At 36.7% G+C, this 26858-nt stretch overlaps 3 protein-coding genes and 1 long non-coding RNA gene across 8 annotated transcripts; 2 read left to right on the top strand and 2 right to left on the bottom strand.

Annotated features, from left to right (window-relative positions):
- Positions 1-5546: 5546 nt before the first annotated feature.
- On the top strand, positions 5547-6690 carry LOC120443285 (CMRF35-like molecule 5). Its single transcript, XM_039621612.1, has 4 exons — positions 5547-5592; positions 5798-6118; positions 6316-6630; positions 6683-6690. The coding sequence occupies exons 1-4, from the start codon at positions 5547-5549 to the stop codon at positions 6688-6690; spliced, it is 690 nt and encodes a 229-aa protein (XP_039477546.1).
- Positions 6691-6749: 59 nt separating this feature from the next.
- LOC120443439 lies at positions 6750-7370 on the top strand. Its single transcript, XR_005615431.1, has 4 exons — positions 6750-6845; positions 6991-7085; positions 7212-7246; positions 7320-7370. It is a non-coding gene; the product is annotated as an uncharacterized LOC120443439 (long non-coding RNA).
- Positions 7371-10621: 3251 nt separating this feature from the next.
- LOC120443437 (polymeric immunoglobulin receptor-like) lies at positions 10622-14778 on the bottom strand. Of its 3 annotated transcripts, none has more exons than XM_039622138.1 (11): positions 14678-14773; positions 14249-14296; positions 13731-14048; positions 13246-13539; positions 13002-13113; positions 12759-12853; positions 12599-12633; positions 12431-12487; positions 12221-12277; positions 11658-11726; positions 10622-11531 (listed from the first exon to the last, which is right to left on the bottom strand). In XM_039622138.1, exons 2-11 carry the CDS (start codon positions 14292-14294, stop codon positions 11478-11480), a joined length of 1137 nt encoding a protein of 378 aa, XP_039478072.1. In that variant the 5' UTR covers positions 14295-14296; positions 14678-14773; the 3' UTR covers positions 10622-11477. The 3 variants fall into 3 exon arrangements, with proteins under 3 accessions (XP_039478072.1, XP_039478073.1, XP_039478074.1); XM_039622139.1 differs by lacking the exon at positions 14678-14773 and adding an exon at positions 14458-14657; XM_039622140.1 differs by lacking the exon at positions 13731-14048 and having other exon boundaries at positions 14678-14778.
- A 2807-nt stretch (positions 14779-17585) lies between these two features.
- On the bottom strand, positions 17586-22179 carry LOC120443438 (polymeric immunoglobulin receptor-like). 3 transcript variants are annotated; one of them, XM_039622142.1, is made up of 9 exons: positions 22051-22179; positions 21531-21851; positions 21078-21365; positions 20831-20942; positions 20612-20706; positions 20454-20488; positions 18992-19048; positions 18828-18894; positions 17586-18681 (listed from the first exon to the last, which is right to left on the bottom strand). In XM_039622142.1, the coding sequence occupies exons 1-9, from the start codon at positions 22121-22123 to the stop codon at positions 18677-18679; spliced, it is 1053 nt and encodes a 350-aa protein (XP_039478076.1). In that variant the 5' UTR covers positions 22124-22179; the 3' UTR covers positions 17586-18676. The 3 variants fall into 3 exon arrangements, with proteins under 3 accessions (XP_039478076.1, XP_039478077.1, XP_039478075.1); XM_039622143.1 differs by having other exon boundaries at positions 17586-18894; positions 20454-20483; XM_039622141.1 differs by having other exon boundaries at positions 17586-18894.
- Between the last annotated feature and the right edge of the window lie 4679 nt (positions 22180-26858).

The following is a 26858-nucleotide window of genomic DNA, read 5'->3' on the forward strand; positions in this document are numbered from 1 at the left end:
CTGTGTGTTGCTAGCTAAAGGTCCAACTGCTGTTTTTCACAGGGAGAGAAAAGAAAGAGAGCAAACTTCACTCAGAGAAAGACAAGAAAGACAGGACAGGAGAGGAAGAAGAGAGGTTAGAGTTAAGGATGCGCAGTGGTATTTGAAAAAGTCGAAATTTAAAGCTTACATGTAATTCTCATGTTTTAAAGTTAGATATTGGGTCTACATGTATGGCATTTTGGTTTTAACAGTCTGTTGTTTAAAGGTTGCATGAAAATCCTCTGCAGTTTAGTGCAGGATAAACTGGATAGTTTGCTGAACTGTGATGCATTTAAAGTGTGTGTTACTGGAGCCCAGTGACTGTGGTGCTTATGGTCAGAGTTAGGTTACATAAAGCGTAGTAGAGATGAATTTGAAGTTAGGCTGATAATAGCTTTATAGTGTAAACTATAAAGACACACAAACAGTGTACTGTTAGTTTAGAGGATGGAAATCAGCCAGCACAGCTCAACAGAAATTATTGTGAGTTGTGATTCTTTTATTACAATTAAAATTTAGACTGAAATAAAGTTTGTATTCCTATCTACTAATATTATTACATTAATATAGCACATGGTAAATAAGCTTTGCATAAAGGGTGCTAGAAATGTTCCTCGAGCTACTTTTACTTTCTAACTAAGAGTACATCTCAGAGTCCGTACCTTTCTACTTTTACTTGTGTAAAGAAGTTGAATCAGTACTTCAGCTTTTACTGGAGTATTTTTTAACACTAATATCTGTACTTCTACTTAAGGAGTGAATGTCTGTACTTTTTCCACCTCTGCTCAGAGGTAAGTTGCTAAATGTGATGATGAGGATGTGGCATACAGCTCTGTGGTTATTGTAGTTCAGCAAATCACACAAAGAGTACATGCTTCATCAACACTGTTTCTCACACACAGAAGTGTTTCTTCTTTGTACACACTTTCACCGCATGTGCTGCATGGCAATGTTGGTTTTTCTGCTGGTCAGATCACTACTTTATATTGAAATATTATAAAGAGTAGCAGCACATTTAACTCCACATCTTGAATCAGTGTAAGGTGGACCCCTTGTGAAAAATCAATATAAAACCAATTATCTGTCAGTCCTGGTATTCTGTCTGTTTCAGCCTAGAAAAGAAAAATACAAAGTAAACATCACGTACAAATAGTATTAAAGAAAGATGTGTGTGGGCCAGAACTGGGCAAGTATGTGTATCTCATGAGAGATAAAGACACTCAAATGAGTCAGGATGAAGTCATTAGGAACCCACATGGCAATCCAGGAAGTTATTTAGAGCCAGATCTGCAGAGTTTTTATTCTGTGTTCATATTGTTTATACTGTGATCTCTTTTTCGTTATTTGGAGGTTTGAATTGGATTTGCCAAACATATTGCTTATTTTATCACTGTTTTCAAAGTTTTATCTTTTTGCTGCTTGATTAGAAATAGGATTATTTTTACAGTGTTTTTATTTTTTAATTTTTTAAACTTATGCTGGGGTCATTTTTGTTTGTTCATTGGATATTTTGCAACGAACGTCTGCTAACTTTCAGATTTTTGCTTTCACTTTTATGTAGCTCTTTATGTTTTTTTGTTTTTGTCTTTTTTACAAATTATGATTTTTCCTCTGATTAAAAATTTTTCATCTTTAAATAAGACTGATGGTAGGATTTGTGGAGTCATTTATCTCTAAAAAGAATGCCGACTCTGCATAAATGAAGCTACTAGTGATGGGTCCTGCAACACTGACGCACCGACGCATGTATCAAGCTCACCTAGCGATGCCTGTATCGGTGCGTGCGTTGCTTTAAGAAAAAGTCACGTGATCGATACAGCTGCTGTATCGCTCATTGCCAACGCACCAAACTGTGTTTAAAAGGTACCGCATCCGCATCTGCCAACGGAATGAGTCGCCACCAAAAAAACCCACAAAATTACTCTCGCAAAGATTAAAAAAAAAAAAAAAATACACATCTCTATAATAAAATGGAGCCTGAAAGAAAAAGAAATGTTTCTGCTGTGTGGGATCATTTTGATCTTTTAACTGCAAATAAGGTAATAGTTTGTCTGTCTTTGTTTCAGTGTAATCTATCAGAATAGGAAAAACAGCAATGTGACTTGAAGTGTAAATTTTATTTCATTTTATGCAGGTCAAATGTCGCATCTGTTCTGCTTTCTTACACAAAAAAAAAGCACCTCCTCCGTGTTTAGGCATTACAGAGCCAAACATGAAAATGAGGAGACAAACTCACCGAGAATGAACACTGGTAGGCCTATATAGACACTGAACAGCTTTATCATCATTTTTTTTTATTAATATGTGTTTTATTATTTTCAAATCAAGCATCTAGGAAGACTGCTCTGGACCAGGCAGTCCTGAATTTTATTATAAAGGACTGCCAACCCCTTAGTATTGTGGAGAGTGTCGGAGAGAAACATTCCAAGATCAGAGGATCCTTTAACGTACTGGGGGAATAGGAAGACATCTTATCAGAACCTTTCCCACCTGGCTTTACAGCTTTTGTGTACCCCAGCTTCATCTGTCCCTGTGAGTTTTCCAAAGCTGGGGAAATGGTGTCAAAAAACCCCGCAATAGACTGAATGCAAAACATTGGATAAACCTATTTTTCTGAATAGAAATTTATAATAAACTGAGTCAAATGGGTAATATTACATTCACAATACTTTCATTTTAATTTTCACTTAATGTCATTCACAATATATTTTAAAGATGTCTACAATATTTGCAGTATAAAAGATATAAAATGATTCCATGGAAAGTACAATACCTTACAGTGTACAAGTATGACTAGGTCATTGAATCAGTGTCTGTTGTGAGTCTCAAGTAAGTTGCCTGCAATGATATTTAAGGTCCAGCAGGTGTCAGTATGGAGCAAAACAGCAAAACTGTGTCGACACAGTGTCGATACAGTTTGGGGAATGTGCTGAAACGCTTCACGAGGCCCCATCTACCCATCACTATAGACAAGATATAAAACTTATCATCCACAATATTCAAAATCTTTATGGACTTATTTACTAACAATATGCATTCTCATAGTATAATAACACAGAATAACATTGACAGTGCAGGAATTGGGAGTAGTATAAAAACAAAAAATGTTTAATATGTACTATGACTTGTCACAAAATCTGAAAATAGAGGTTAGGGTAATCCTTTGATGCTGATGCTTACAGTTTACTGGGGATAATCGAGATAATTTTATTTATGTTTTGTTATTACCTCTTACTGACTGAGAAAATATAATTTACAGAAAGACTAAACAGTGTCAGCCTGATCTCACTTCCAACTTGTCACAGACCTTTAATCAACAATGCTTTGTCTCGCATGTTAACTCTCTGAATGCCCTTAAGTGTCAGTTTCAGAGGGCTTCGCAGCACTCAGCAGTTTACTCACAGACATATTTACTTCTTGAGTATAATATTTCACAATGTAATTGATTATTCTTTTAGTACCATGCTCACAAGGAAATAATTCAGTGCAATAAACAGTGCAGCCCTGTGGGTTTTTTTTTTTTTTACAGTGACAGATCAAAATGTCCATGAAAATGGCTTCAAAATTATTGTAATAAAACTCGAGTTTCTTATTTATCTTAAACAGGTAACGCTGCGTTAAGAAGTCAAAAAATACCAAACAACCAAATACTTTAATACACAAAATCTTTATTTGAAATCGATGTTATAAAAGTTCTCTCTCTTCCTTGTTATGTTATATTCCTGAACATTTTTAACACACTGAGAGGACATTAATGACTGGTTTGGCTGCGTTTTTGGCTTAAAAAAAAAAAAAAACCTAAGAAAAAAAAAATAGTTACATCTGTTTAAGCTGTGAAAGATTTTCCCTCATTTGCATCTTTTCAGACAGGCTGCCTCGCACTGGGAGAAAGCATGCCCCTTCAGTTCATGTATTTGTATTAACATTTCAATTAAAAGTTACATATTTTGATGAACTGGTATTAAATATATTTTTGTAGACTTTGAAGATCGCATTAAATGAGTGGCCCAACAAAATGTCAACACCGCCTTGTCTAATGAGAACTTTTATGTTTAATCTGAAGATATGCTAATATTTACAGATTTACAGACCCAGAATTCAGTAGCTTCTAGTGATGGGTAGATGGGGCCTCGTGAAGCGTTTCAGCACATTCCCCAAACTGTATCGACACTGTGTCGACACAGTTTTGCTGTTTTGCTCCATACTGACACCTGCTGGACCTTAAATATCATTGCAGGCAACTTACTTGAGACTCACAACAGACACTGATTCAATGACCTAGTCATACTTGTACACTGTAAGGTATTGTACTTTCCATGGAATCATTTTATATCTTTTATATTGCAAATATTGTAGACATCTTTAAAATATATTGTTAATGACATTAAGTGAAAATTAAAATGAAAGTATTGTGAATGTAATATTACCCATTTGACTCAGTTTATTATAAATTTCTATTCAGAAAAATAGGTTTATCCAATGTTTTTGCATTCAGTCTATTGCGGGGTTTTTTTGACACCATTTCCCCAGCTTTGGAAAACTCACAGGGACAGATGAAGCTGGGGTACACAAAAGCTGTAAAGCCAGGTGGGAAAGGTTCTGATAAGATGTCTTCCTATTCCCCCAGTACGTTAAAGGATCCTCTGATCTTGGAATGTTTCTCTCCGACACTCTCCACAATACTAAGGGGTTGGCAGTCCTTTATAATAAAATTCAGGACTGCCTGGTCCAGAGCAGTCTTCCTAGATGCTTGATTTGAAAATAATAAAACACATATTAATAAAAAAAAATGATGATAAAGCTGTTCAGTGTCTATATAGGCCTACCAGTGTTCATTCTCGGTGAGTTTGTCTCCTCATTTTCATGTTTGGCTCTGTAATGCCTAAACACGGAGGAGGTGCTTTTGTTTGTGTAAGAAAGCAGAACAGATGCGACATTTGACCTGCATAAAATGAAATAAAAATTTACACTTCAAGTCACATTGCTGTTTTTCCTATTCTGATAGATTACACTGAAACAAAGACAGACAAACTATTACCTTATTTGCAGTTAAAAGATCAAAATGATCCCACACAGCAGAAACATTTCTTTTTCTTTCAGGCTCCATTTTATTATAGAGAGATGTGTATTTTTTTTTTTTTTTTTAATCTTTGCGAGAGTAATTTTGTGGGTTTTTTTGGTGGCGACTCATTCCGTTGGCAGATGCGGATGCGGTACCTTTTAAACACAGTTTGGTGCGTTGGCAATGAGCGATACAGCAGCTGTATCGATCACGTGACTTTTTCTTAAAGCAACGCACGCACCGATACAGGCATCGCTAGGTGAGCTTGATACATGCGTCGGTACGTCAGTGTTGCAGGACCCATCACTACTTGTCTACATCAGAAAAAAAAACAAAACAGCTTTTAGTAGTGGAACTAGGAGGAAGGCAAGTTTGAAGTGTTGCATTTGCACGTTGCATGAATTCAAAAATAGAACCAGACTTGACTGTGGTTCATGGGTTTTAATTCTTCTCACTCACAGGCATGGCTGCTCATCTCATTGTTCTTCTCCTCTTCAGTGTGCTTAAAGGTTGGTCACAGGAGTCATTTAAATACCTCATGTTTCAAAGGCGAATATCAGCAGATTATTAAATTAATGACTATTAATAAATTTTGCATTATTCACTTTTGTACTTTACAATACTTTAAAGTGTCCACATGTACAAGAGACAAGTGAACGAAGAATGTTTTAAGTAAACAGAAGCATTCAAATACTTTATTTGTTCTTGTTGCAGGAGTTCACAGCATAACTACAGTCAGTAAAGTATCAGTGAAAGCTGGAAAATCTATCTCCATCCCATGTCTATATGAGTCCCAATACAAAAACCATGTGAAGTACTTGTGTGAAGGATATTATTGGACGTACTGCAGCGATGCAGTAAAAACAAACAAACCAGACCCTTCAGGAAAATATTCAATCTCTGATGACAAAAAGCAGAACATTTTCACCATTACTATAAACAAGCTGACAGTTAAAAACACTTATTACTGGTGTGCGGTGGAGATTAATAATGGACCAGATCATGGACAGTATTTTCAGCTGTCAGTTATCAGTGGTAAGTGCTTATTTTCATGCACATTTCAAATAGTTTATTATTTCCTTCAGAAAAAAAACAACATGTAAATTTTTCACAAAGACTGAATGTGCTCTTATTTGTCATTCATTCATTAGATATGAAGTCTGAATTACCAATGAATTTTTTTATTGAGCACTTTTTAAAACCTGTTTGTTTTTTATTTGTTTTACCTGAAGGCACTCCGAGTCTCTATGTCGATCATCAGAGGATTACAGGATATATTGGAGAAAGCATAACTATTAGATGTCACCACAGTAACTCTGGAGAAATGAAGTGGTGCAGGCTGGGCAGGAACTGTGTGACAGGATCATCTGGATCCACAGATGGAACAACAGTGACCGCTCACATGAGAGACCCAAATGTTTTCACAGTGACCATGAGTGGACTAAGGACGAAGGACAGTGGCTGGTATTGGTGTGCTAAAGGTGACATTCAGATACCAGTATATTTAACTGTTACAGAGAAGCCGATTACTAGTACTACTACTGCAGGTAATAATAAATGTAAAATTTTTACATGAATTGTACATATTGTAAATGTTAGAACTGTAAGAGGTATTAGGATGATAATCGTTACAGTACACTACTGATGATGTTCTTAATTGAAATATAGCCACAACCCCTACTACTGCTACTGGCAGTAGTACTACTCATACTGTTGCTGGAAGTGGAACAATTACTACAGTAGAAGAAAATAAAGAACACAGGTCACATAATTTTTTCTTCGTTTCTTTATATTTTTATGCAGTATTTAGTGGTAAATGTTTTGTGTAAGAAAGATTGTATAAACATTTTTACAGATACTATTATTACTTATTGAACTAAATTATGTTTATAAACTGCATTTCGCAGAGCTTCATTTGACCCAAAGATCCTCATCATCCCTCTGAGTGTGTTGACCTTGATTGTAATTGTGATGCTGTTCATCTGGTTTATAATGAGACACAGTAAGTCTATTAGAAATTTGATTAAAATCCATTTCAAATTTATTTGCAAATCTTTAGAAATAATTCAATATTTAAGTTATTGTTCATTGTTACAAAGAATCAGTAACAGTCATTTTGTTTTATTAGAGCAGAACAAAGCAGAATCATCAGCCACAGCAATGGTAAGTTGTACTGATATATTTCTATGTGGGCAGTTTGGCAGATGTTTGAACTGTGTTTTATTCTTCAATGTAGGGTGGAGATGAAGTAACATACTCTGAAGTCAGACCCAAGAAAAAACGTTCACCCAAGGTAACCAACCACAGCAGTATCAAGCAATTCGAATCTAAGAATTTTCAGGAAACATACCGGTCATCTGAGAGTACATTGGAGGTGTAATCTATTACAGATTCATTTCTAATATGTCTGAGAAAAATCAATCCTCATAGGGTAAACTGTTCTTGTGTGTTTTTATAACTTGAAAAATACAACGGCAGCTGTCAGAAGAAATTAGATCATGAGTCACAAAGCTGTATTTTGCTTCCGAAGATTCAAACATCTACCCCTTCTCTTTCATTTAAATACTGGTATTTTGTCAACAACACTGATAGCTGGCACTTAGACTAGTGAGAGTACTAGAATAGTAGAGAAGTACACACCAGATTTGTAAATGTAGGAGAAATATCACCTGAGGTCACCCTAACATACTACAACTACACATTTACACTTGAGAATATAAGTAGAGTTTAATAAATTTTTTTGTTAAAGCACAGCAGAACTGTAAAGTGTCCAATTTCTATATTTCTTCTCTTCCAGAGTTCATCTGCTGAAAGTGATGTGGAAATCATTTACAGTTCAGTTATTAAGAAAAAGTGTACAGAAAGGGTCAATATTAAATGATTTGAAACCAAACACACACTGTATCTCACTCGCTATATTTCCTTTATTTCAAATCATTTTACTTGTTGTCCTGATATGACACGTTTCACTTGGAATTTGGTCACATTTTGCGTTTTCTTTCTAATTATCATTTGCTTCTGTTCTCAACAGGGTGACAGAAAAGCTGCGGAAGTTACATACAGCACATTAGCTGAAATGTTTTAATGTTAAAACTTTTCTTGGAGCTGTATCACGTTTTTCTGTACCTTTTATTACTGCAGTATTTGTATTTGCTGCTCTTTTATCTTCTTCATTCACTTGTTATGTAGTAACTTTTAACCTTAATCCTTTTAACTCTTTTGTAAACAAGTTAATTCCTGCATGGCTGCAAATTTATTCAGAGAAGCATAGAGCTGTATTTGTTCCTTCTTTTTTCAAGATCATTGACATATTTTTTCATTCTTGTAATAAAGAAGTCTTGTAGACTGTGTACTGTAAGGCAGTCATAGATATTCCACAATCAGCTTCAGGAGAAGATCCAACACCTGAAAAATATGAAGAATTTGAGAGGATTCACAAAGAACTGCAGAGCAGAAACAGGGAAATCCAGGAGGATCAGAAAAAGCAGAAACAAGAGGAACTTGAACAAAAGAGCAAAGAAGAGGATGAAAAGTTTAATAAACTGCAGGAAAAATTTGAGAAGATCCAAGCAGACACTGAAAATCTCAAAGAAAAAAAACACACTGGAGATGAAAAACGATGAGTTGCAGGTGCAAGAAAAGCAAAAGACAAAAGGATCCAGCTTTTTCAAGAGGAAGTCAAGCGAGAAAGAGGAAAAACCAAAAGAAGACCAGGAAAGTGTAGAGAAAGAAGAAAATGTATAAAAGACAAATGACAAAGTAGAAGAAAAAGAGAAAGGAAAGAAGAAGAAGATGCTGCTGGAGCTGGTTTTCCAGGAATAGGGAACGTTCTGGTGAGATGAGAGTGGAAGAGGCTGCTGAGCCTGGAAAACTGTAGGAGATTCTCCATTTCATTACTATTCACATCTCCACCCGGATCCTCCCTGCACCTCACTCTCGCCCTCTCTGTATCATAATAAAAAAATAAGTAAAGCTGAACATAACCAGAACTAAATAAGCATTTGTTTTTATGAGAAAGCACAATTATACAACCTGTTTCCCTATAGACCAAAAACCAGTGGATAAACAGACTAATGAATAGGTAATAAAACTTGTTAAATATGACCGACTGTGACTCCCCTTGAAACCTGTTAAAGCAACACAAGTATTCAGCTTTCAGGGGGTAGAAATGCTGCCACCTTTTGGAGAACTATGAGGATGGTGTACATTGTAGACCCTTCAGCTGTGCATAAAATCACTGAAAAATATACTGTCACACCACACAAAAATGAGAGTTTGGCTTTAGCTGTGTACTTGTATCTATAAATTAGCCTTCTTGTTATTTTAATGGTCATAAATTGTTTAAATTGCATTAATTTCATCATAGAATTTGGGCTGCTGTTTAAATTACACAGATACCAGGGAGCTGATACAGCAAGTCCAATGAAAACTTTTAGTATAATAAATTAAATAAAGTAAGGACTTCTGGGCAGCACGGTGGCACGGTGGTTAGCACTGTTGCCGCACAGCAAGAAGGTCCTGAGTTCAATTCCACCATCAGGCCGTGGTCTTTCTGTGTGGAGTTTGCATTTCTCCCCGTGTTTGCGTGGGTTCTCTCCGGGTACTCCGGCTTCCTCCCACCGTCCAAAGACATACAGCTTGTGGGGATAGGTTAATTGGATAATCCAAATTGCCACTAGGTGTAAAATGTGCAAGTGAATGTGAGTGCGAACGGTTGTCTGTCTCTGTGTGTTAGCCCTGCGACAGACTGGCGACCTGTCCAGGGCGTACCCCGCCTCTCGCCCTATGACAGCTGGGATAGGCTCCAGCGCCCCCCGCGACCCTGAAAAGGATAAGCGAATGGATGGATGGATGGAAGGACTTCTGGGAAGTGGACACTTCCCCTGGCCAGTCAGCTTTTGGCTAGTCCTGTGTGGTCTTCCACCTAAGCCCAGGAGTCTTTCACCACAAACACCTCCCCTCCTTTTTCTCTGCACGGTGCTGCTTTCACAGGCAGCTTAGAAGCTCCTATCAGCTGCTGCAATCAGTTTTTGTCAAAGCGGCTTTTATATCTCGGTAAAAAGTGTCATTGACATTAAAAATGTGTTTTTCAAGAGAGATCTAGCCAAGAGGACAGCAGAAATTGTAAGAAATATAACATCACAGTTCTGTAAACTTACTTGAAGTGACTAAAACGGACTGGATTGATGACAATATGGGTACAAATAGGCAGAGTCATAAAGATACATTTGTTTATTTTAAACATAACCCCTTCATAAATCTCAACTGCATAGCATAATGTGCTGTAATTTTTTTTTATTAGAAATCGAATACTTTCCTGAAACGTATGGCTTGTTTGTTTTACTCATTATAGCACATATACGTCTGGACTTCTTTAATTTGCTTGAAGAGGTTTCACCTCTCATCCAAGAAGCTTCTTCAGTTCTAGGGTCAAATGGTGGAGAGTCCCAGATTTAAGCCCTGTGGGAGTAACCCCCCTAGAGGGACAAAAGGACCCCCTAATGATCCTCTACCTAATCACATGAGCCAAGGTGTGAAAACGGGTGTAAGTCACAGTCAGCCAGGGTTTCGGGTGAGCTCATTGTGAAACCTAGCCCCACCCTATCATGTGATTTCCTGAGGTCAGATGGCCCACGATGTGAAACAACAAGGCAACATAGTGAAAACTAAACTAAATCCTAAACTGGGAACGGTAGACTATGAACAACTATGAACATGATTTTGCACTGGAGCATGAGAGGAACTATGACATCAAAAAACATGAACTAGAAACGTAACATGCCCAGAACAAAGAATCATGAAAAAACCTTGACAAGATGAGATGGGTGGTAACACAGACGATCTGACGAAGACTGAAAGAACACACACAGACTAAAATACACATACGAGCAAACAGCTGACAGAACAGACCATAATAACACCACAGGGGAAGTGTAAACTGAACATGGAAACAAGATTTTCAAAATAAACAGGAAACATGATGGGACGCAGACATGATGCCAACTTGACAACATGAACCAACAAGGGAGACTAAAACACAAGGGGTGATGACACAAAAGGACCTAATAGACAAAGGACTAAACACTGAGCAACTTAGGAGCTTTAAGATAACTAGATGAACTTAACATTAAGGAATGTCAAAATACACGGAAACTCAAACCCTCACTCCCAATAGCAACAACAAGAACTAAACATATCTTTAATAATGATATAATACCCAGCCCGTCACAACAACTATGCAGGAATAGTTTTTTACAAAATATTTGAACAATGAAGAAAATATTTACTACATAACATGTTGATGACATCAGATAACACATTATGTCATTTATCTCATAAGGACTCCAGTAACATAGGTACAGAGAAAGTTAAGATTGCAAAATGTCAAAGCATTTCAGTAGAGATTAGCTAATGTGCTGTATGTAACTTCTGTTTCTTTTCCTTCAGCCTGTTGGGGAACAGAAACAAATGTGACAATTAGGAAGAAAAAGCAAAGAAAAATGTGACCAAATTAAAAGGAAACAAAGGAAGTGAGAAACAGTGTGTGGTTGGTTTCTGGTCTTTTAATATTTACCCTTTTATTACGCTGTTTCTCAACAACAGAACTGTGCACGAGTTCCATGTCACTTTCAGCAAATGAACTCTGAAAAATGAAAAGCAGAAGCTGAGCACTTTACACTTCTGCTGTGCTTTAAGAAAAAAAAAAGAATCCTGCTTGTATTCCTAAATATAAACATGTATTTGTACTATGTTAGGGTTACCTCAGGTGATTTTTCCCCACATTTCCATGACTGGAGACTTTTCTGCAACTGTAGCACTCTCACTTTTGTAAGTGCAGGGTGTCAGTGTTGTTGACAAAATATCAGTATTTAAAAAAATTAAAAGAGATAAAAGTTTGACTTATCAGAAGCAAAATACAGCTTTGTGACTCATGATCTAATTACTTCTGATAGCTGCCGTTGTATTTTTCAAGTTATAAAAACACACAAGAACAGTTTACCCTATGAGGATTGATTTTTCTCAGACATATTAGAAATGAATCTGTAATAGATTACACATCTAATGTACTGTCAGATGACCGATATGTTTACTGAAAATTCTTAAATTTAATTGCTTGATACTGCTGTAGTTGGTTACCTTGGGTAAACGTTTTTTCTTGGGTCTGACTTCAGAGTATGTTACTTTGTCTCCAGCCTGCATTGAAGTACAAAACATAGTTCAAGTCATAAAAAACACACAAGAATAGTTTCCGTATAAGGATTCATTTTATCAAACATAGTAGAAATTAACCAGTATGTTCACTGAAAATTGTACACTTAATGTCTTCATAGTACTGCAGTTGGTTACCTTGGGTGAACATTTTTTCTTGGTTCTAACTTCAGAGTATGTTACTTCCTGTCCAACCTGGATTGAAGAACATAACACAAGTAAAACATCCGTAAACTGTCATTATGAAAGTTTGCCCTGTGATGTACCATGCCCACAAGGGGCGGGGGGACAGTCAGTATAACTTACAATTGCTGTGACTGATGATTCTGCTTTGCTCTGTTCTAGTAAAATAAAACTGCTGTTATTAACTGTGTGTACGATGCAGAATAACCTAAATATTAATTTAATTTTAAAGATTTCCTAGTACATTTTCCACAAATCTAAATCAAAGTTCAGTGAGACTTACTGTGTCTCAGTATAAACCAGATGAACAGCACCACAATTACGATCACAATCAAAACACTCAGAGGGATGATGAGGATCTTTGGGGGAAATGAAGCTCTGCAACATGCAGTTTGAAAACAGATAATTAGCTTTATTTAGTCAGTAAAAAAAGAAAAAAACAAAATAAAAAAATCATTATACAGACTCCATTAAAAAGTACAGTATTACTAAATGCTGCATATAAAAAAAATAACAATAATCTCACCTGTGTTGTTTATTTTCTACAATTGTAAAATTATTCCATTGCTCCATTGTACTAATTTTTCCATTTCCAGCAACAGCGTGAGAAATAATACTGATAGTAGTAGGGGTAGTGGCTATAATTCAAAAAAGAACATCATCAGTAGAGTACTGTAACAATGACTATCTTAATATCTCTTAGAGTACTAACATTTACAATGGATGGAATTCACATACATGTAGAATTTATAATCACTTGCAGTACTTACTAGTGTTCTCAGTAACAGTTAAATATACTGGTATCTGAATGTCACCTTTAGCACACCAATACCAGCCACTGTTCTCTGACTTTAGTCCACTCATGGTCACTGTGAAAACATTTGGTTCGCTCATATGAGCGGTCACTGTTGTTCCATCTATAGATCCAGATGATCCTGTCACACAGTTCCTGCCCAGCCTGCACCACTTCATTTCTCCAGAGTTACTGTGGTGACATCTGATGGTTATGTTTTCTCCAATATATCCTGTAATCCTCTGATGATCAACATAGAGACTTGGAGTACCTTCAGGTAAAATGAATACAAAAATGGAAACAATAGATTATTTGAAAAAAAAAAATGGTAATTCTGACTTCATATCAATTCTCATTAGGTTTAAATGACAAATAAAAGCACATTCAGTCACTGTTAAAAATATTCCAAGGAAAACCCTCATTTTCTCAGAAAAAAATTGGCCTATAAAAATAGGCACTTACCATTGGTGACTAAAAGCTGAAAATACACTCCATTATCTAGTGCTCTATTCTCCAGTCCACACCAGTAATGAGTGTTTTGATTTGTCAGACGGTTTATAGTCACAGTGAAAATTTGCTGTTTTTTGTCATCAGAGATTAAATATTTTCCTGAAGGGTCTGCTTCATTTGTTTTCACTGCATGTCTGCAGGACGGCCAAAAATATCCTTTACACAAGTACTTCACATGGTCTGTGTATTGGTAGTGATAGAGACATGGGATGGAGATAGAGTTCCCAGCTTTCACTGATACTTTACTGACAGTAGTTATGCTGTGAACTCCTGCAACAAGAACAAAGTGTTTTGATGGTTATGTTTACTTAATACATTCTTCTTTCACTTATCTTGCACATGTTGATAAATTATAGTAATGTCAAGCATAAAATTAAATAATGCAAAAAAAAATGAACAGTCATTCACTTTTACATCTGCTGACATTAACCTTTGAAACATGAGGTATTTAAATGATTCATGTCACCAACCTTTTAGCACACTGAAGAGGAAAAGAACGATGAGATGAGCAGCCATGCCTGTGAGTGAGTGGAATCAGACACAGTCAAGTCTGGATCTATTTTTGAATTTATGCAACATGCAAATGTAACAATCCTTCCTTCCTCTTGTTTCACCTACTATCAGGTGTTATTTTCTATTTTTGTTTTATCTTTTGCTGTAGAGTAGGTATAGAAATTACCATCGACAACATTTAAAAGCTTTTGTCAGTACGGGGAAGCACGGATTACTAAATAGATGCGCCCGTGTTGCGTGCTGAGTAGACCCAAACGCGGCAAAGACCTGGAAGATCCACGCAGTTCAATTTAGTAACACCAAGAGCGCAAACCGCGGATTCGGACAGAAATCGATGTTATGAACGGAGCGGGAACACGCAGAGTGCAAAGACACACAGCACTTACGGAACTTAAGGTGAAGGAAGGCTGACGATCAGAAGGTATCGGAGCTCCTGACACGAAAGTAACGACGTCTAAGCGAAGAACAGGTGGGTGGATCTTACTCTTAAAGCCAATCTCCGCGGTCACCCGACCACTACTTGACAACTTTATGGACTCATTTACTTATTGCTACAAGTAAACATTAATATGCATTCCCATAATACTGAATAACACTGACAGTACATGAAATGAAAGCATAAAATAAAAATGTTTAATATGTGCTGTGAGTTCTCACAAATCCTGAAACTAGAGGTCAGGATTATCCATTGATGTTGATGCTTTTGATGCTTCTTTATTTCATTTAAACCAGGCATCGTGTCAATGATCTTAAAGACAGCCAAACGTAACAAAGAACTGTGCAATAAAGCCTTATGCTTTTAAGAATAAAGCACAAGTTGTTGTTATAAAGGAGATTAAAATAGGCTACAAAATGATGTGAGCAAACAACATGCTGCAGCAGTGAGTAACAAAGAGTCCAATAACATAGATACGGATAAAAAGGCAAATATAGGTTTAGCATTAAAAAAAAAAAAAAAGTGTGGTGATTAGCTAAAGTGTGTTTCTGTGACCTTTTTTTCACCCAGTTGTAGAACAGAACAAATATGACAATTGGGAAGGAAAAGCAACAAAAAGGTGATTAAATCACAATGGAAACATGACAAACTAGGACAACAAGCAAATGAAGGAAACACAGGAAGGAAGAAACAGTTTGTTTTGTTTTTAGTTCTTTTACTATTTATGATTAAAACATAACTGCACATACTGTCCACATCACTGACTAAATGACCTTTATGTCAGAATAGAAATTGAACGCTTTACACTTTGAGGCATTTTAAATCGTTTTATTATTCTGCACTTTGGGGGAAAGTGTGCTGGTATTTTTAAATACTAAGACATAGTTGTATTATATTGGGGATAACTGAGAATACTTTAAACCAGTTTATGTTGTGTTACTTCCTCTTCCTGTCTCGAATGTGAAAATGTAATTTACAGAAAGCCTGATCTCATCACAACACATCACCAATGACTGTCCTAATATGTCAAATTTTTAATAGTCACACTGAAGGTTTTTTGGTGTTTGTCATCACACATTTTTATAAACATTAGTTTTGTCATCTGCTGGCAGTAGCGTGTGAAACATGAAGTATTTAAATGATTCCTGTGATGACCTTTGAGTACACTAAAGATGAGAAGAACAGTGAGGTGGGCAGACATGTTTGTGAGTTTGATTCTATTTCCTAATTTAAGTAAAGATGCAACACTTCCGCTAGTTCCTTAAATTTTTTCATGTTAGAGGTTGGATTAGATGGCTGATATACTGTGCTGTATATAACTGGTGTAAGACCCAGAATCTACAGCTTTTCTAAAAGCTATATGGACTCATTTACCCAAAACATGACAGTAGCTACAACTAAATCATATATTATTAACTACAATGGAGAGAGCATAAAGAGCAACCATAAAGACAAAATACATAAATACAGCTCTTATGATGTTGCTCATAGAACTATTCTGCTTTACATTCACACACATTTACTTGCAAATGATGTAATTTCATGATATTTAATAGTACAGCACTGATAGTACAGGAAATTAAAGTACAAAGAAATATGATAGGAGTTCCCACACATCCTCATATTAGAGGTCAGGATAACCTATTGATGTTGATGCTTATAATGTTTTCTGTATTACATTAAAGTCAAAGAACATATCAGTGAACTTAAAAAAGATAGCTAACATTTCTGCTGCAGCCTCACCAGTGGGTGAGGTGGGCGGGACTTGAGAGCTCGGTGGAGAGTGTTCTATGCTCTGGCATCAACGTGTAGCACGGAAACTGCACTGTGGCAGAGAGGAAAGCCCTACAGAGGGTGGTGAAGGCTGCACAGAGAGTTGTCGGAGGTAGCTTCTCAACCTTCACATACATATACACCCCCAGATGCAGGAAGAGGGCCACCTGTATCATGAAGGACCCCACTCACCCAGCACACTCACTCTTTGTCCCACTCCCCTCAGGCAGGAGGCTGAGGAGCATTAAATGCAAAACTAACAGACTGAGAAACAGCTTCATTCTAAAAGTTGTGAAACTTCTTAATGCATAATGGACAAGAACTGTTATTATAGCACCTTAATCACTACTGACATTTACTGACACTGTCACTTTATCAATGCTGGTCATCATTCCCTTTTGCTGCTAAAGTATTTATACCTACATTTCTATACCTATACTCCATACTGGTACTCAAGTTGTTGCACTCCATTTATTTGTATTACTTTATTACTTGTTATTCTGTTTTTTCTGTTTTTTATTGTTATTTTATTGTTATTTATTGTTTCCTGTTATTTTTTTAATCTGTTTTTTTTATTCTGTTTCTTTTCACTCAGAGACCGTGTGTACGTAGTTTTGTTCTACCTCATATAAACATGTGATGCGAATGACAATAGAGCTTCCTTGAATCATTGAGTCCTTGAACAAATATGGTTATGAAATAATTCGAGCATTTAAAGTGGATCATACAGGTGAGGTATCATCAAAATATCAGACTTATACTAAAACAGTCACTGTAGGTTTCAAAAAATAATAAGACAACTCAGAAATATTTCATACATAAGATAGATGGATAATAACACACATCTATAAAATGTTTCTCAGATGTATTATTTTTAATCAGTCACATTTGTTTTGAGTGATTGTTAACTGAATATTTTAAAATGTAGGTATTGACTTTTCAGATTTTTGTGATTCTTTTATGATAATTCTGATTCACACTAAACTGGATTAATACTCAGGTTTTTCCCTTTACTGCTTCAAAAAGTGTTAAAAAGGGAATGTCCACAACTTAGACTTCTTTAATGGAGGATATTTTATTAAAGCAATTTATTCAGTGATAAACAAGAACAGAATACAATAATAATCACCAATTATGACATCAAATTGACCTTACTGACAACAACTGATCTCCAGCTACACATTATCATCCTCTCTCTGACTTTTTCACATACATCATTTAAAACAATAAAACCACTTAATTACATTTTGTTCTCTTCTATGTCATTCTTAACAGAAAATTCTGTTCCATATGAACAATCAGTCACAGATGAATACTGTATACTTCACATTAGCTCATTCTCACATGAACATCCATTTTCACATAATCTCTTGTTAATTCAAATACAGAGGAATATCATCATTTTAAATGATATCGTCTTATTCAATATATGTGAAAAACTTATACCTGATGATATTCTGATCAGTATGAAGCAATTAAGCATAATTAACTGTCAGCAAAATCACATATGAATAATGTTTCTTTAGTCAACAAGTACATCGTACTTAATACCATTTCTCTTATTCAGAATCATGTATAATATTGGATTGGTGACACATTTCTCTGCTACGGTCGAAGCTGTATCATGTCTATGAACACAAAATCCAGACATTAACATAATTTTCATTAGTCAAACCGCATTTCTCATTCACCATATTAATTAAACATAACTTAATTATATTTATGATTAAGAAAAAAGATGATTTATTATTACCAAATGCACATACTCGAAAACTCACAAAAGGCTGGATGTTAAGGCCTTTTACCCTCTCACAGATGTGATGACAGGTAATCCAGGGGGACATCTGTCTCCGTCCCACCTCTCTCGACAATGTTGGTGTTTATGATATTCATTAATTACATTAAAGCCACTGAACATGCCAGTCATCTTTAAAATGACAACAAGCTGTAACCAAAAACTGCAACAAGCTTTTATGCAGCCATGCAGGAAATTCATTAAACAATAGTTAAAGAGAAGAACATACAAGTTAATACACAACAAGATAATAACAGCAGTCAAATATGTAATCTGACAAAGACTCCAGTAATATGCATACAGATAAAAAAGCAAAATATATACATATCTATAATTTTATAATGTTTCACTGTGCTATATATAATGTCTGTGTCTTTTCATTTACTCTGTTGGAGAACAGAAAGAAATATGACAAACAAGAAAGGTAAGCAAATTAAAAGGGAAATGTGACATTAGTAAAATGATTTGAAATGAAGGAAACATAAGAAGTAAGAAGCAGAGTATATTTGGTTTGAGGTCTTTTAATATTTACCCTTTGTTTCTTTAAGGTAAAACACAGAACTGTACATGCTCTCAGCATCACTTTCAGCAAATGATGCCTGGAAAAAGGGAACAAAAAAGAAGTTTGAAACCTTTGCAGTTGTGACTGATTTAATAAAAATGAAAATATATATGGTTGGAATATGTTAGAGATACCTCTGGTGGTTGTTTTTGCATGTACACAACAATGGAATATGTTACTTCCTCTTCCACCTGTGTAGAATAAGCAACATGTAATTTACAGAATGGCTGAACAACATCACTGTGGTGTTATTCCCAAATCTTACTCATATAGACCCTTGATCAGGACCCCTTTGTGTGGCATTCACTCTCACTGAGAGCCCTTTAGCATCATTTTCAAAATTGTCAGTTGACAAGATACAAGTATCTGAGTGAATAAGAAAGGGTCTGAATTATCAGAAGTGTTGAGAAAGGTGGGAGTGAAAGAGATTCATTACATCTGAGAGAGGGTAAAAGGTCTTAACATCCAGCTTGTTATGCTTACAGTGATGCAAAGTGCTATGACAGAGTTTATCTGTATATGCTTTTGCTAACATCAAAAGCATACACAGATATATGCTTTAATTCTTATTCAAAGATATAATTAAAATAGAAGTTTAATTAATATGATAATTGTGCAATGTGGTTTGAATAATGGAAATGTCTGTTCTAATGTAGAATAGAATAGAATAGACCTTTATCATCACTGTTACAAGAACAATGAAACACAGTTTGGCATCTCTCCATTAGCAGCAGGTAGAGTTTGTGTGTGTAGACATGATCTAGCTTTGAACTTTGTAGATTTTTATTTGTGTGTGGCAGGAATGTGAAGAGTATGTTGTGATTGCTAAACACAGGATCATAATTTATATGTGATTTTGCTGATAGTTAATCTTGCCTAACTGCTGAATTGTGGATAAGAAAATATAATTTTCCGATGAGTAGACCTTGCACTGACAGTCTGTGTAGAGTAGACTTGTAGTCAAGACCGCCTAATACGAGACCAAGACAAGACCAAGACCAGAGGGTTTCGAGACCAAGACAAGACCAAGACCAAGACCAAGTTGAGACGAGACCAAGACCAAGACCAAGACCGAGACAAAAAAAGTCTTTAAACTGCAGTCAGATGCTTCTTCGTTTACGGGTGTCAGGCATATTTATGTGTTTTTGCTTTCGCACAGCCCTCCTCACCGCTGTCTACTGTCTCACTCACTTACTGAGAGGACAGACGGATGCTCCACTTGACTGTTGCGTCTCTCACCCTCTCTGTTTTTCACATAATGATATTATCCTATATCCTCGCATGTGATTGGCCACAATATGGAGGGATTGGAGCATAGCTGAGCTACTGTGTGAGAGCTGAGCAGCAAAAGGAAATTAAGTGAGGGTAGAAATGACTGTAAGATTAATAGGCTCTGTTTTGAGTTTTGTTCAAAAAAGAATGACTTCATATAGGAAAAAAATAAATATCACATATGCAGGACACCTTAAAGACGAACAAAACACAATTAGAACATCTGCCAAACTGAAGTTGGAAAATTTTGTACTGCGATTTTCATCTCCTATTCTTTTAGTACTGTGTACCATGCCCACAAGGAAGTAGATCAGCATAACTTACCACTGGTGTGACTGATGAGTCTGCTTTCCTCTGCTCTAGAAAAATAAAACTCCTGTTACTGACACTGTGTAACAATGTGTAATAATGTAAAAGTTGAAAGATGAAAGATTTCTGGAAAAAATTACCATGGATATAAATTCAAGTTTAGTAATACTTACCGTGTCTCAGTATAAACCAGATGAACAACACCACAATTACAATCCAGGTCAGCACACTCAGAAGGATGATGAGGATCCTTGGGTCAAATGAAGCTCTGCAACATGAAGATTGAAAATATAATTCAGTTTATTTTAATGTTTAATGTAAAAAAAATATATATTTCGTTTTAAGAAATATGTTACTCTAAATACTGCAAATAAATATATAAAATATCTGACCTGTGTTTGTTTTCTCCTACTGTAGAATTTTTCCCTTGTTCGATTGTTGCAACAGTATGAATAGTAGTAGCAGTGCGGGTAGTACGACTGGTAGTTTTAGTAGGGGTATAGGCTATAATTTAAAAAAAAAACAGTCATCACTAGAGTACTGTAACAATTATCATCCTAATATCTGTTACAGTAGTAAAATTTAGAAAGGGAAAGAATTCATATACATGGAGTTTAGTCGATAACTTGCAGTACTCACTAGTGATCAGTTTTAAATATACTGGTATCTGAATGTCCCCTTCAGCACACCAATACCAGCCACTGTCCTTTGACCTTAGTCCACTCATGGTCACTGTGAAAACATTTGGGTGTCTCATATGAGCGGTCACTGCTGCACCATCTATGGATCCAGATGATCCTGTCACACAGTTCCTGCCCAGCCTGCACCACTTCATTTCTCCAGAGTTACTGTGGTGACATCTAATAATTATGCTTTCTCCTATATATCCTGTAATCCTCTGATGATCAACATAGAGACTGGGGGTACCTTCAAGGACAAAAAATAAATAAATAAAAAATATTTAAAAAGTAATGAGTAGAAAAAAGGATTAAAAAAATGATTTTATAAACCACTGGAAATTCAGATTTAATGTCTATTTTTATTAACTTTTAATGACAAACACTTTAAATGTTTACAACGATGGTCACATACCTCTGGTAACTGACAGCTGAAAATACTGTGGATAATCCTCTCCCTTATTAATCTCCACCACACACCAGTAATCAGTGTTTTCATTTGTCAGCTGGTTTATAGTCACAGTAAAAATTTTCAATTTTTTGTCATCAGAGATTAAATATTTTCCTGAAGGGTCTGCTTCGTTTGTTTTTACTGCATATCTGCAGTACGTCCAATAATATCCTTCACACAAATACTTCACATTGTTTATGTATTGGGACTCATAGAGACATGGGATGGAGATAGATTTTCCAGCTTTCACTGATACTTTACTGACTGTAGTTATGCTGTGAACTCCTACAAGAAGAACAAAGTATTTTAATGGTTATGTTTATTTAAAACATCATTGAAGTCTTTTCTTTTGTACATGTAGACACATTACAGTATTGTAGTATAAAATAAGTATAAAACTGCATACTGAAAAAATTATTAACAGTCATTAATTTGATCATCTGCTGACATTAGCCTTTGAAACATGAGGTGACCTGTGACCAACCTTTGAGCACACTGAAGAGAAGAAGAATGATGAGATGAGCAGCCATGCCTGTGAGTGAGTAGACTTCAACCATATGAGCTACTGTCAAGTCTGGTTCTTTCTATGAGTGTATGCAACATGCAAATACAGCACTTCAACCCTGCCTCCCTGTTAGTTCCTCCTACTGTATGATGTTATACTTTTAATTTATTGCATCACTGGCGTATTTTGCTTCAAACAAGTGTCACAAGAATCACCATCTACAATGTTGAAAAGCCACATTGGCTTATTCATTTAAAAGTAACACAAGTGAATGAGAAATATGTACCACCTTAACATATAATAGCACTGAGAGTAAAGTGGGAAAAAAAATGTAAAAAACAGTTTTAATGAACATCCTGAAAATAGAGGTCAGAATCATCCATTGAAGTTGATGCTCATCTTTATTACATTAAAACCAGTGAACACATCAGTGAAAACAAAAGCAAAGTACGCAACAAACGTTTCTTCAGTATCACAGGAATAAAGTTTGTTGCCATTAAAAAGAAGAAGATATGTTATTAAACAACAGGTTGATGACAGCAGACAACACACTACAGCACTAACTGACAAACATAAAATGAAAATGATTTGTAATTATTTGTTGTAATATTTAGATACTTTAGTGGTGATTACCTAATGTTTTGTCAGTGACTTATATACCTTCACCCTGTTGGAGAACAGAAACAGAGATGACAATTAGGAATGACAACTATGTCATATAATTACTGTATAGCTGCACAAATTTATTTCTCCAGAGTTACTGTGGTGAAATCTAATGGTAACGTTATCTGAATGTTTCTGAAGCCGTGTGGTTTTTCTACTGTGACAGATTAAAATGTCTATGAAAATGGCCTCAGAGGTACTGTAATAAAACTTGAATTTCTTATTTATCTTAAACAAGCAACACTGCCACAACCTTTGTTAAAAACGTCTGGCCAAGAATAGATGTCAGAGGCCAAGAAATACCAACAGGCAAATACTTTAACACACAAAATCTTTATTTGAAATCGAGTCAGAGTTTAAAATAACGTTAATAGTAAAGTTATACGTACTGTTACCAGCATCCTTATTAAAACTTTAACCCAGCTGTTAATGAGCAATCTGAAATTTGCAACCCACCAGTACCATGTAGTGTCTCTCCCTTTCTACTCTTCCTTTTCTTTTTATTGAGTACTTCTCTATCGCTGCCCCCCAGGTTTTAACAGTACCATCAAATCTGACAAGGATAAAGCAGTTAGCTCAGTGCAAAACAGGCTCTCCTATCATCACCATAGTATTTATGAGCTTTTACCTTTGTGTGACAGATATGTTAAAACAAATTCCCACATCTATCCCTATTCGCAAAAACCCACCAGTAACGATCGTCCTGCACTGTCAAATTTTCAGTAGCCCCAAAATCCAGTATATACTTTATATATTTTCAGTGCAAACGCAGGTTTACTTATAGGGTCAGTTTTATTTCTACCTCTCTGCTAACAGGTTTTTTTTTTTTTTTCACACAGGAAGCAAGTTTGTGTGAGTATTTGTCTCCTGCAGGTTCACAAATCTGCAAGGATGGGCTACAAAAAGCTTCTTTTTTAAACTGTGCATGATTTAGGGCTACAGAAATCATTCTAGCAGGAGTCAGGAGCACTTAAAGTTTCCTTATTTTGCATTAAAGTCCAGAATTATGTTTTTAAAGTTGCTTTGGCATCACTTTGTTTATTTAATCAATGTGAATAAAGTACTGACCATAAGGGCAGATTAATCTTAATAAACGCTTGCTGCGTTCTTACAAATGATCACTCACACTGTCATATTGTCTGCATACTTTTAAACAAGCACACACTAAAGAACAGTGAGTCATCTATCTTCACTTCCACATTTCATAAACAAACTCAGACACCAGAACAGGAAGCTGTCAGTTCATGGAGAAGTTAAAAACATCCTTTAAGGTGATGCACCAATTCAAAGCTGTGAAATGCTGTGCCAGACTATGGAGTGTTTTAAATATAAACTCTTTATGAGACAAATAAAAATGTGCACAACACACACACACACACACACACACACACACACACACACACACACAAAATATTCAAGCACAATAGAAAACTTCTTCCAGAACCAAGTTGTTTTTACAGTTTTTAATCCAGCAGCTCAAATATAAAAACTTTGAATACAGTAATAAAAAAGTAATAAAATAGTTAAATAAAACAAATCAAATCAAAAGCAATATAAATAAAGAACAATCAATATTTAACCCTTTACATGATATAGTTCAAAACCCGATGATATTAATAACATATGTAAAACTTTTATAGTCAGTTATACTAATCTTACTATAATCCAACACACTTTGAAATAGAAAACTAGAATTATCTACAATATTCAAATAACAATTAATCAGGTTAGATGAACCTAATACCACTGACGTCTTGATACATGCTCAATCATCCAGGTAAGTAAATCCCCAAAAGTTGATTCTGTTCATGTGGACGTAGCATTTTCAGTGGAAGAAATGTTTCGTCACTCATCCGAGTGACTTCTTCAGTCTCAGCTGAGTCCAGGTTTCCCTAACCATGTAAACAGTACATTTGCATAATGACTGAAACTAGCACCACTGAAAGAGTGTCCACTGGCCTGTAGGTATAAACAGACTGCAGAGTCCTGGCCTGACGAGGTGGCTCTTCTGTGTTGTGCCATCCGCTTTGCCAGAGGTTGTTTGGTCTCCCTGATGTATAAATCCTGGCAATCCTCCTGGCACTTAACAGCATACACTATGTTACTCTGTTTGTGTCGGGGGACCCGATCCTTGGGGTGGACCAATTTCTGGCACAGCGTGTTTTGGGGATTAAAAGCCACAGAGACATTTTGTTTAGAAAAAATGCGTCTCAACTGTTCCGATACTTCTGACACGTACGGGATCACTACGGGTTTTCACTTGTCCTTCTTTCTTGGATCGGCTGGAGCTTTCTTTAGGTGCCTTCCCAGCTTTGACAAAAGTCCAGCTGGGATAACCACATTTACTCAGGGCCTTCTTGATGTGATGTTCTTCTGCTTCCCTGGCCACTGTGTCTGTGGGGATGGTGTTCGCTCTGTGTTGTAGCGTCCTGATGACACCCAGTTTATGCTCCAGTGGATGATGAGAGTCAAACCTTAAATACTGATCTGTATGTGTAGGTTTACATGAAAGAACTTGTACATGGAAGACGTGGAAAAGAGGGCTTTGCTATCCTACCCTGGAACACCACCAAGTCATTGGGTCAGGTATGTGGATGACACCTGGGTGAAAATCAAATCTCAGGACGTACCACATTTCATGGATCCCATTAACTCGGTGGACCAACACATCAAATTCATAAGGGAGGGCATGAAAAGTGGCAGATTAGCCTTGTGTCAGATTTACCGATGGAAATCTGTGAGACTTCCATCAGTAATGGGGGACATCTAAAAGCTGATGTGTACCGTAAACCTATGCATGCGGATCAGGAGGGAGCCTAAGGGTACATCTTTCACCATCTTACAATGCTGTGCTTGCAGCCATTCCCCAACTCTCTGTGAATGGTACTCATGGCCATTGATCAGTGGTTTTTGATCAATGGTCATGAGAATTTGTATATTAATGATCAAGGAACTGACCTCCCAGCCCATTGTTCCTTCAGTGGTGCTAGTTTCAGTCATTATGCAAATGTACTGTTTATAAGACTGGGGAAACCTGCAGTCAGCTGAGACTGAAGAAGTCACTTGGATGAGTGGCGAAACGTTTCTCCCAGCGGTCGCAGCCGCTACAGAGCGCTGGCGGGCTCATTTCCGTGGGGCTTAAAACTGCAAAGCTGCCACGGCGCTGTCACGCTGATGGTAAAAACGCTGCCCTTTTCCACAGTGCCGCGATCCCAGCCACCATCGATGAATCTGAGGCTCCCGGGAGAATCGTTGGGGGCGCGGGAGATGCTGTCGGTGAGTCGGGAACTATCGGGAATGCGATCCGCTTCTTCTGCAAGAGGGTGGTAATCATTTGCAGCCACCAGCAGGGAGTTGGCGAGGCCACCTCTCACCGGCAACTGTCGGAGGAAGACATGAGTGAAGAGGAATCCGCCGTCATGTGTCCCTAGCAAGGACAGCATGCTCTCCGTGAGCTTGAGAGCGGTACAACCCCCAGGCACGAGAGAGAGAGAGAGGAGTTTCACGGCCTGCTCTATGTGAGAGAGGGAGTAGCGCTGCAGCAGCGGTGTATTGAGAGCGGTGTATTTCCCTTGGCTGGAGGGATCCCGGAGGACGATCATCACATGGCGGGTGGACAGTGGATCCAGCAAGGCCACCACATTTCGTGTCATCGGCTGAAACGCCACGAAGAGCAAACTGAGCAGTTTAACCACCACAGCAAAAATTAAAACGTACAGCTCTGCTATCACTTCCCACATAAATGAAGACAGAAAACTAAACAGCAGTAGCATTTGTAGGGTTACTATCTGAAGTTGGGCTAGCTGGTATATAATGATGTGCTGCGTGGTGGCTAGCTACACAGCTATGGTTAATAGCATAATATAAACACAGTGAAGCTGGAGGATGAACGCTAACTTTTTTTTCAACTTGATAATAGTTAATGTGAGGGTTCTCGAAGGTTAGGGACAAATGCAATTGCATGTCGGGATGGTGTAAACGGACCAAACGTCAATGAGGAGAACAATTGCAATATAAGGAAGTCATTAATATACTGCTGCATGGGCTGGGCTGTAGTTACATCGTAATGTTTTAAAAACTGAGCTTTAAAACGAATAGTGATGGTTAAAACCGAGAGAAGCCGA

The sequence above is a fragment of the Oreochromis aureus genome, linkage group 13, assembly GCF_013358895.1.
Source record: "Oreochromis aureus strain Israel breed Guangdong linkage group 13, ZZ_aureus, whole genome shotgun sequence".
Taxonomy (NCBI): domain Eukaryota; kingdom Metazoa; phylum Chordata; class Actinopteri; order Cichliformes; family Cichlidae; genus Oreochromis; species Oreochromis aureus.

What these genes read in the sequence shown, in the direction of transcription:
- LOC120443438 (XM_039622141.1), bottom strand. Translation starts at nt 22,123, where the DNA reads ATGGTTGAAGTCTACTCACTCACAGGCATGGCTGCTCATCTCATCATT. An exon ending in ATATTTAAAACTGATCACTA is followed by an intron (nt 20,943 to 21,077) that starts GTGAGTACTGCA and finishes TTTAAATTATAG; the next exon opens with CCTATACCCCTACTAAAACT. An exon ending in CTGGTTTATACTGAGACACG is followed by an intron (nt 20,489 to 20,611) that starts GTAAGTATTACT and finishes TTATTTTTCTAG; the next exon opens with AGCAGAGGAAAGCAGACTCA.
- LOC120443285 (XM_039621612.1), top strand. Translation starts at nt 5,547, where the DNA reads ATGGCTGCTCATCTCATTGTTCTTCTCCTCTTCAGTGTGCTTAAAG. An exon ending in CCTCTTCAGTGTGCTTAAAG is followed by an intron (nt 5,593 to 5,797) that starts GTTGGTCACAGG and finishes TTCTTGTTGCAG; the next exon opens with GAGTTCACAGCATAACTACA. An exon ending in TCAGCTGTCAGTTATCAGTG is followed by an intron (nt 6,119 to 6,315) that starts GTAAGTGCTTAT and finishes TTTTACCTGAAG; the next exon opens with GCACTCCGAGTCTCTATGTC.
- LOC120443437 (XM_039622138.1), bottom strand. Translation starts at nt 14,294, where the DNA reads ATGGCTGCTCATCTCATCGTTCTTTTCCTCTTCAGTGTGCTAAAAG. An exon ending in CTGGTTTATACTGAGACACA is followed by an intron (nt 12,634 to 12,758) that starts GTAAGTCTCACT and finishes TTATTTTACTAG; the next exon opens with AACAGAGCAAAGCAGAATCA. An exon ending in AATCATCAGTCACAGCAATT is followed by an intron (nt 12,488 to 12,598) that starts GTAAGTTATACT and finishes TCTTCAATCCAG; the next exon opens with GTTGGACAGGAAGTAACATA.